Genomic DNA, 10,178 nt, shown 5'->3' with positions numbered 1-10,178 from the left:
GTCTCTTCCGTGCTTGCAGCTTTCAGCGAATTAGTTCTTTGCCGTCTAGGGGCGTATTCTTAATTGCAGCAGGTTGTCGCCGCGGCAGCTTTCCCTTTCCGTCCTCACACCCGCACAGCCAGATTGTGTATGTGTGAGGTCCTGGCTGAGTGCTGTGATGGAGACCCTGGGTTCCCCGAAAGTTAACACGCTGGGAGTCTGACACTCGGTGGGGGCCAGGGCCCGGCTGACGTCTCGGCTGCCCTTCGGGCTGCCTTCCTGACCCAGGTGCGAGAATGGCCTCGGAATAGGGAACATCCCGAGGTTCGTGTAGGTTTCGGCACTGCCGCAGGTTGCCGGCTGTGCTGGGAGGTATTGGGTTTGTTTCTTGGCGCTTCACTCTTTCTAGGAAACAGTAGGCATCCCTATTTAGAGATGGTTGTGGAGATTATGTGACGTTTGTAAAACTGCAGGAGCTCTTGAAGGCGAATGCGCTACTTAGTACGTTTTCCGAAATCACCGCGTCTAATTTTCTGTTTTTAGCTGACGGTTCAGGAACATCTCCATAGATGGTACATGTTAGATTTGAGTTAGGAAGCAATAGTTACAAGCAAAAGGATTGCCATCACGTAGATTATTCAGATACTGAAGTTAGAACTTTAATATTCACCTGAAAATGGCCCCTGGCGTAAATGAGCCATGCTTTCTGAAACTTTAGTAAAAAATAACACCTGAGTAACGTTTTTTATTAGGCTAAACATGAGCTGTTCGAATATTGACAATACAAAGATAATGTAAGTTGAGGCTGAGAACTTTAAGTAACTGCTATTATCAAAGAGGAGAAATTGATAAGTAACCTCTGGGTGGCAGTGGAAGATACATTAATAAATACATTTGCTCGAAATCATTATTTTTCATCGACCTTCAGTAGTTCTTTGCTTACATAATAGGGACATTTTCTTTTTTTCTTCCAGAGAGGCCATTTCAGTCGAATACCTCACGGCCTACAGGGAGTTTCTGTAGTGCCTCTGAGAACTTACGCAGATCAGCCACGTAAGTACTTAGTCAAACAGTTTCTCCTCAAAATTGTTCATATATTTATTCACTTAAATGTTTTCTGAGCGCCTAGTGTGTTGGTGGTGAACAAGGCCAAACTTTGTTTTTATGAAAGTTATAGTCCAGTTCCATGAGCTATAAATAATACACAAGTGACATAAATATTTTGGGAAGTGATGGAAGATTAAAGCAGGTAATTAGGAGGAAAAGAGACTATTTTAGATGAAGTGTCAGGGCTTTTCTGAGGAGATACGTCTGAGCAAGTGCCCTAGTGAAGTGAGGGAGTGAGAACATTATTTCAGGCAAAGGGAAACAGTGAGAAGGGTCTCAGGTAAGAATTCGATTGTGAGGTTTAAGGATTTGCAGGAAGGCTGGAGCACAGTCCCATAGAATGTAAAATCAGAGAGGTAGGTAGAGATTAAATCATGGAGGGTTTTGTAAGCCAGGCCAAGGAGTTTGGATTTTACGCCAAGTGTGATGGGAAACCACTGAAAGGTTTTGAACTGGGGGAGGGTGTGATCCTATATAATAAAAGCTTAATATGCTGTGTCTAGTCGACAAGTTGCTATTACGTGCACTGACCACCAGGGGGCAGACGCTTGGACCAGTACGTTAGCTTGCTGCTGGGGTCCAGCTCGGGACTGAGCAAGATGGGCTGGACCCGCTGTGGAGCCCTCCTGTGGCCCCTCCCTGGTTGGCCAATCTCCTGCATCCCTCCCTGGCCCCAGTCGTGCACCCGTGGGGTCCTTCGGCCTGGCCTGCACCCTCTCACAATCTGGGACCCCTAGGGGGATATCGGAGAGCCGGTTTGGGCCTGATCCCACAGGCCAGACCGAGGTACCCCACTGGTGCACGAATTTGTGTACCGGGCCTCTAGTTTTATATATTTACATTTAAAAGTTCATTCTGTCCACTGGTCAGATTGTGTTGATTATTTAACACTGTGTAGAATGGTGAGATGACTTTTTTCAAATCCTGAATGAAAATCTTGATGGTCTTATTAAAAGCACATTTTAAAGATGAGGAGGATGTGCCTGAAAGGAAGCTCTGGGTTATGGGTATTTTCTTTATACTTCTTTATATTTTTGAAGTTTCTATAAAGGATATGTATTTTATTTTTTAAAGCATTTAAAACAGGAAGCTAATGGGTCTCCGAGTACCAAGGATATTGATTATTTGAAATTATCTGTTTTGACATTTACTGGACTCACCCATATGATTATAAGTAAGCTTGTACATCATGTCTTAGATCTTCATTGTACAATCATTAGCTGAGGGAAACTGTGGCCATCAGTCTCACTGTATTCTGTAAAATAACTTTATTCTGAATCCTTAATTGTTAACAAATTGTTATCATTTTGGAGATTTTATTCCTAGAAGAAAGAGCAGGGGGAGGATTCTGTCACCAGTAACCAACAGTGTGTAATTTATCCTAGCTTTGAACAGGTCAAGAAATCCTTTAAAAAATACTAATTTGATGGTGGGAATATAGGTTTGACCATTATTCCCTTTGTCCTTTTTTTTTTCTTTCAGTTTTTTTGAGTTATAATTGGCATACACCCTTTGTCTCTTTTGTTAAGTGGGAGTATTACTTATTTTATACTCATACATCAGTAGAAATGCTAGGTTTTTTATTTCCAAAGCATGCAATTAAAGACTTCATGGCTAATTCTGCACTCTTGGAATCATTCAACAAAGATTATTCAGTGCCTTCTATTTGTGTGACAGTTGGGAGCAGGAACTTAGATTTTAATGGAATGGGGTAACTGAGCCCTCATGAATCAGTTTAGTGATCTCTCAACATTGAGTAAATGATAAATCCCTTAGTACCTGCATGGATACATGTATAAATCTTTTTTAAAAAAAAATATATTTTATTGATTTTTTACAGAGAGGAAGGGAGAGAGAGAGAGAGAGTTAGAAACATCGATGAGAGAGAAACATCGATCAGCTGCCTCCTGCACACCCCCCACCGGGGATGTGCCCGCAACTCAGGTACATGCCCTTGACCGGAATCGAACCTGGGACCCTTCAGTCCGCAGGCCGACACTTTATCCACTGAGCCAAACCGGTTTTGGCCATGTATAAATCTTTGATTGGATGAAGTAACAAGCATTTTTACTTACATATTTCTATTCATCTGGAGTATTTATTTAATGGTAAGGACTGTGACCCTTTGTTTAGGACTTACAATGGCATAGTATGTAACTCAGTACATGTTTATTTGTTATTTCAACAAATTGAAATCTACTCTGTGCTAGTTGTTGGGGCCAGTTGCTGGGATATAGCATTGAACAAGATAGGCAAGATGCAGCTTTTATAGTTTCCAATCTATTTGGGGAAGACAAACATCCAACAGATAATTAATTAATTATACTTGTGATAAGTACTCTACAGGCTAAGCATAGGAAGCTATGAAATCCACGTATGGATTGGGAATGTTCACAGAATTCTTTCCTAAGGAAATAATTTTGGTATCAGAAAAGGTAGTGGTCATGGGTGTGGGAGGGGCTATTCCAGGAAGAAGGAGCAGCATGTTGGAGTATTTTGATGTGAGGAGCATAGAGCATTTGAGGAACTTGAAAAGGGCCTGTGTGGCTGAAATATGTTGAAGATGTTGGTGAGTTGATTTTTCCAGATTATGAAAGATCCTAACTCTTTATTTTAAGTATGTTGGAAGTCATTGACATGTTTTAAGCAGGGGAATATGATTAGATTTGTTTTTAAAGATCATTCTGGTTGCAGATTGGAGTGTTTATTATAATTCTTTTTCTTTCATCTGTACCAGTGGTTCTCAGCCTTCTGGCCCTTTAAATACAGTTCCTCGTGTTGTGAACCAACAATAAAATTATTTTCTTTGCTACTTCATAACTGTAACTGTTATCAATCATAATGTAAATATCTGATACGCAGGATGGTATTAGGTGATCCCTGTGAAAGGGTTGTTCGACCGCAAAAGGGGTCGCGACCCACAGGTTGAGAACCGCTGGTCTATACTAATAAAAGTGTAATATGGGGGACAGTTCGGAGTGAGGAGGGCAGCAGGGGGGCAGTTGGGCATGATCAGGGCGGTGGGGAAAGAAGGTGGGGGCATGCAGGCCGGCAGGCAGAGTGGTTAGGGGCGATCAGGTAGGCAGGCAGGTGAGCAGTTAGGAACTGGCAGTTCCGGATTGTGAGAGAGATGTCTGACTGCCAGTTCCCTCAGGTGGTCATTCCACTGGGAGTTTGAGCACCCACTATGACATGTGCTGACCACCAGGATGCAGGCCTGGCTGAGGCGGGGACACCTCCCCCCCCCGCGTGCACTAAAATCGTGCACTGGGCCACTAGTTAGACTGTAAGAACCGTGGCTATGTAGTTTATAGGTAGGCCAAGAACTTAGAGTACTGTTTGTAATGTGAAATGCATGCTGTCAGGACTTATTTCAAGGTAGCTGGGATAGAATATAGGTAGGTGAACCAGCTTAATTCCATGGGTGTACACTATCAGTAATTCACTGTTGCTGAAGCTTCAACTGCTTGGTATTAGTTGGTAAGAAGAATGTGATGGAAGATGAGGCTGGAGAAATAGTTCCTGAAGAAATTTGTATGCTGTATTTAGGAACTTGGACCTTATCCAAGAAGAGACAGGGAAACCAATGAAAAAATAGGAGAATAAGGTCCAAATTGGGTTTTAGCAGGAGTAACACTGGAATAGTGGTGTGTGGGGTGTTAGGGATGGTGGGAATGACAGTGGAGGCTCCGAGACTAAAGTTGGGCGGTGGACCTGAGAAGGGAAGAAACATTTATTGAGTGCCTTATAAGCCTGGCATCCTCCCAGGGTCTTGACATGCATTATCTCTGATCTTACAACCCTGAGATGCTGGTATTAACTGTCATCATTAGCCCTATGTTACATCAAAACACAGAGAGATTAAATAATTTGCCTAAGGAATTAAGAGATGGTAGAGCTCATATTTGAACTTCAGTTTACTTCAAATCCTTTTTTCATTTACTATATTTCTCCTTTATTGTCGAGGCGGTTGTAGGGTTTTGATCGGAAAATGAAGTATTAGAATTCAGGATTTTAGAGCAATTTTGGGTGGTGACAAGTATAGACTGAAATAGACTGAAGATTAAGGGTATTGGCAATTTAAAAACAGAAACCCTCCCTCTGCAGTACAACAGCAAATTAACCTTACCAAGTCGCTTTATACTCATTTAGTGAATTTGGTAATTAATGTTTACTGCCTTACGATATCTCTTTCTATTTCTATTTTCTTTTTAAAAATAATTTTGATTTATCTACACTTTGATATATGCCTCTTTCTCCTAATTATAATGTAAGGTTATTGAAGGTAGTGATGTTTTCACATAGGGTAGACATTTATAAATATTTATTGATTTCTTTCTGAAAGTGAAGAAGCTTCCTTGCTTTAGCCGGTTTGGCTCAGTGGATAGAGTCGGGGGGTGATGAGGGAGCAGGTGAGCAGGTGGCGCCAGGCCAAGGCGGGCAATTGCCCTACTGATTGCCCTGCAGAGGGTGACCAGTGGGGAAGTGGGGCGCTGCCTGGCTCCCAGGCGCTGAGGGAGCCCAGCCTCGATCGATCGTCCCACAGACAGCAGGGGACCCGGCCCCTACCGATCACCCTGCAGATGGTGACCAGTGGCTGGCAGGCCCTGATCACCTCTCGCTGGCTACCTGGGGGTCGGGGTGATGGGGATGGAGGTGAGAATGTGGGGTGTCTGCCAAGCTTGCTCTCACTGCTCCTGCTACCCTCCCCCGGGACACCAGGGCTAGCGTGCTAGGGAAGTCCCCGCACTCAGGTGCTGGGCACCCGCGAGGACCCTGCCCCGCACTCACGTGACTGCAGCCGCCGGGACTGCAGGGGCTGGTCAGGCTCCCCGTCAGTTCACGCAGGAGCCGGTCTGAGAGGTCGGCTGGGAGAGAGCGTGCTGCCCCACTTGGCTTCCCGTGCGACACTGCTGGGCGGCCCAGAGGCCCACACTGTGCCCCCGGCCCATGGAGTCTGGCCGCACTCACTGCATCTCTGCATGGGGACTCGGCCACCGTGACTCAAGCGGAGGGGGGCGCACGGGGGCCCAGGTGCTGCCCAGAGGTCAGCTGGGACCTGCCCTTCCATGTTGGACGCTTGCTCTTCTGTCACCAGCCAGGCCTAGGGACCACACCTGTACATGAATTTCATGCACTGGGCTTCTAGTTTATTTATAAAATCAAAGAGGTAGAAGTAATTTCGTAGCAGAAATGGACTTAGGAAATAAGTTATAGAGGCAAAGGAAGGAAGGGCTCTTATAGCTTAGAAGTGAGGAAGGTCAAGGGGAGGGGAAGTGGAGGGAGTATGGGGAAGGCATGAGTCTGGAGGAGAGGGGAGGGAGGGCGCTGCTGGCTCCTGTATCCTACAGGTTTTAAGGGTGGAGATCTTGAGACCAGAGGTCGCCAACCTTCAGACCTCACGCACACCAGCCCGTGGACCACTGGTTGGCGACCGCTGCTTTAGACTTTTCAGCAGCTTTCCAGGTGTGTCTTTACTGGGTCAGGGTCTTCACTGATTGGTTGGTCAGCACGAGGGCAGTGGGTCATTATTGAATGCAAAACCAGACCAGCAAAGCCAAGGCTGACCAGGTCCTGAGGTCAGCCTTGGCTTTGCTGGTCTGGTTTTGCTGCTTTTCTGGGCCTGGGGCTGAAATACAACTGCGGCCTCCCTGTTATCCCTAGGGAAGGAAGTCAGAGTGTCCAAATTGCAGGACCACTGATAGGCTAGGGTAGGAAAGGTCACCCTGAGGACAGTGTCCCACCCTGCAGTTGTCCTTTGCTAGAATTGGATAACTAATCAGTTATCTTCCAACACAGGGTCTATGATTCTGTTCAGAACCAGCTAAGGTTTTTTGAATGATAATAGTATTCCTACCCCCTCAGGATTGTATGTTTTGTAGGAGAAGGGGATGGTAAGACATTAAAATTGCCTTCTTTGTAGGTCAAAATATAGTTACAATGTAGGGAATGCTTTTTATTTATCTTCCAGGTCTATTCTAACCTGTTGACATACATTATTCTGTGTTTTGACCCTATGAGGTAGATATTTTGTGGTCTTTATTTTGCAGATGAGGAAAATAGCTTAGTGATTCTAAAGCTTGATATTGCTCATGGGGATTTTAGTTTATGATCCTTGAAACTGAGGAAAGGAATAGTATTGAGTAGTGGAAAGACCATTGGAAGTAGAGACAAAAAGCTTAATTTTGTCTCTGCCCCTTGCTTGCTAGATGATCTTGGGCAATTGACTTCTCTGAACCTTGTGCTTCTCTGTCTGTGAAGTGTTAGCTATATGTCATCCTCACCTTCCTCATAGGAAGTTCTGAGAGTTAAACATGTTAATATATGTGAAAGCATGTTATTAAAAAAAGTAAAAACTGCTAAGTGCTACAGTAATTCGGGTTGTAAGATTAGTGGAAGGGGAGAAGGGAGGGAGACTCGCCTAACTTTTAAAAGTTGGATTGAGGAGAAGGGATAATTGGACTTACTTTGTACATTTGTGTTGCAATTATTAAAGTCCTACGGCTGCTGCTCAGAGTTAATTCTTAATTTTTTATCTTTATTTGGTAAATATCCAGAAAAGTTAATTGAATGCTCTGGTTAGCTTATTATCTTAAACTATGTAAAACTTTTCAGTATTCAAATTCAGTTTAAAACATTTGCTATGAGTTATAGGAAAGCCGATTCTCTCTTCCCTGATATCTCAGAAGTTAAGAACCTGAAAGGGGTAATCAGTCTTATATTTATTGACAGTACTAAGGTATTACCTTATTCAATCCTAGCACCAATAATTTAAGGCACTGTTGTTTATTACAGAAAAATTAAGTCACTTGGTCACACAACTAATAAGTGTCAGAGCTGAGATTCGAATACACTTATGTCAGATTCCAAAGTTCAGGCTCTTTACATAGCTGTGTTTATTCCAGTGTCACTTAATGCCGGCTCATTATCATGAAATGAAAGTGTGGAATTTTTAGTCAGTAGATACAAAATTCATAATGAACAAATGGAAAATGAAATATAAAAATCTATGCTATTTTCAGTTACATCAAGGAACACCAAGTACCTGGGAATAAAATAGTACTGTGTAGAAAATGCTGATTATTTATACTTGGAGGTTTAAAATATCAGGTTGTATTTTTTTATGCACTGATTTTGGTCAACATTAAGCAATTTACTGTTTTATATCAATTTGCTTTTATTGTAGTTGAAGCTGATGTAACAGTGGTAGGTTCTGGTCCTGGAGGATACGTTGCTGCTATTAAAGCTGCCCAGTTAGGCTTCAAGGTAAGGGCTAGATTAGAACTGGGTTTTGATTTATTTTTATTTGGGAATAGTTGATCATATTCACAAAATACTTTGCAGCCCAAATGGCATGGCTCAGTGGTTGAGCGTCAACTTGTGAATCAGGTCATGGTTCACTTCCCAATCAGGGCCCATGCCTGGGTTGTGAGCTCAATCCCTTGTATGGGGCGTATAGGAGGCAGCCGATCAGTGATTCTCTCTCATTATTAATGTTTTTTTCTATCCCTCTCCCTTCCTCTCTGAAATCAATAAAAATATTTTTTTTAAAACTTTGCAGGTAGCTAATAATGATAAATAATTTCTTAATTCTATACATTATTTTTAAGCCTGAGACGAATGGAGAGAGGGTTCATTAGTTCGAATATTCTCATGAGGGGTGGAAAGTGAAGTCCATTATTTTTTCCCTTCCCCCAATACTTTTCATTTTGGCTTTTAATCACGCTTTGAAAGGTACAGTAATAGAGCTAAAAGCATGTATTTAGTAATATTAAACAAAAATGTCTCTAAGAATAATTCACTTCTGGTGGGTTAGCTTGAGTTTGGTATTCAAATGGTAAGTTATAAAAGAATATATTTTATTCTCACAAACACAGCTTGAGTAGCTTGTTTTGTAGAAGGAGGAGAAGAGAGATATACTTGGAATTTTAGGAAAGTGAAACATTGCAGCTTATGTGCTGTTAAATACGTAATGTGTTTTTTTTGGTTGTAGACAGTCTGCATTGAGAAAAATGAAACACTTGGTGGAACATGCTTGAATGTTGGTTGTATTCCTTCTAAGGTGAGCATACATTTTTGTACAGTGCAGAAATTTTCTTCATTGGCCACCAATTAGATATGTTTAGACTAGAATATTAGTCATTAAAAAAATAAACAATCCATGGGTGATAAAAACCACATTTTTTTAGTTGTAAATTTAGAGTGCTGTTACCAGTCTGCCATACATTCTTGAAATAGCTTCCTTGTCTCAGAATACCTAGCCTTTCCAATCAATCAGACTTATGTTACTTTTTTTTCCTCTTTAGCTTTCCTTTACCAATGAAACAGATAGTAGGTAGTAAATTCTTTTAGTTACTTTATGTATTTAGTAAACAAGCCTGTACTTTTCATGTCATGAAACGGAGCAAACACCCTGAAATGTGTATTTAATGCCTTTGCTTCTAAAGAAAGTAATTTGTTTTTTATTATTATTTGTTAAACATTTTTCATGTCATTATTGTTTGTCTTAGATTAATTATAGAAATTGACTTGGTATACTACTTCTTGTACAGACTGTCATTTCATAAGTGCTTTTTTATTCTGCTTTTGAAATTTTGATAATTTTGTCTTATATCCTTTAGGCTTTATTAAATAACTCTCATTATTACCACATGGCCCATGGAAAAGATTTTGCATCTAGGGGAATTGAAGGTAAGTATACTTTCCATATTTAGTGATATTAGCAACCATACATGACTTTTCTGACTAAAGACTTATGTGTGTTTGATACATGTGTAATAAATGTTTAGGGAGGGAAGAGTGAGAAAAAGATCTTAAAAATATAGAAAGATTTACTTATGAAAGACGGCTTAATCCAGATTTCTGCCATGACATCTTCTGTTCCTCTGTCAACTTTTGCAAGCAGCCCACTCAGTATGTGTGTGAATAAGTGTGTGTGTGAAGAGTCAGTTTTCATTTTTCTGAAATCTGGAAGTCATGGTGGTGGCTGCTGGATTCCTGAGTGCTATGGGCAGGTGAAAGAAGAAAGGTCTACCTTAATTGTTGGTATTGGAAGAGCAGAGGAGAGGGAGGGATGTGGCATAGTGGAAAAG

At 41.7% G+C, this 10,178-nt stretch overlaps 1 protein-coding gene across 1 annotated transcript in view; it reads left to right on the top strand.

Annotated features, from left to right (window-relative positions):
* DLD (dihydrolipoamide dehydrogenase) overlaps positions 1 to 10,178 on the top strand; it is a 30,066-nt gene that overhangs the window by 569 nt on the left and 19,319 nt on the right. The window contains 4 exon segments of the mRNA XM_006774859.2: positions 954 to 1,032; positions 8,273 to 8,352; positions 9,080 to 9,148; positions 9,708 to 9,777. Of these exon segments, the coding sequence (XP_006774922.1) occupies positions 954 to 1,032; positions 8,273 to 8,352; positions 9,080 to 9,148; positions 9,708 to 9,777 (298 nt within the window).

The sequence above is a fragment of the Myotis davidii genome, unplaced genomic scaffold (genome assembly GCF_000327345.1).
Source record: "Myotis davidii unplaced genomic scaffold, ASM32734v1 scaffold125, whole genome shotgun sequence".
In the NCBI taxonomy this organism is placed as follows: Eukaryota; Metazoa; Chordata; class Mammalia; order Chiroptera; family Vespertilionidae; genus Myotis; species Myotis davidii.
Note: the sequence above shows the minus strand (reverse complement) of the source record. Positions and strands in the feature narration are given on the sequence as shown.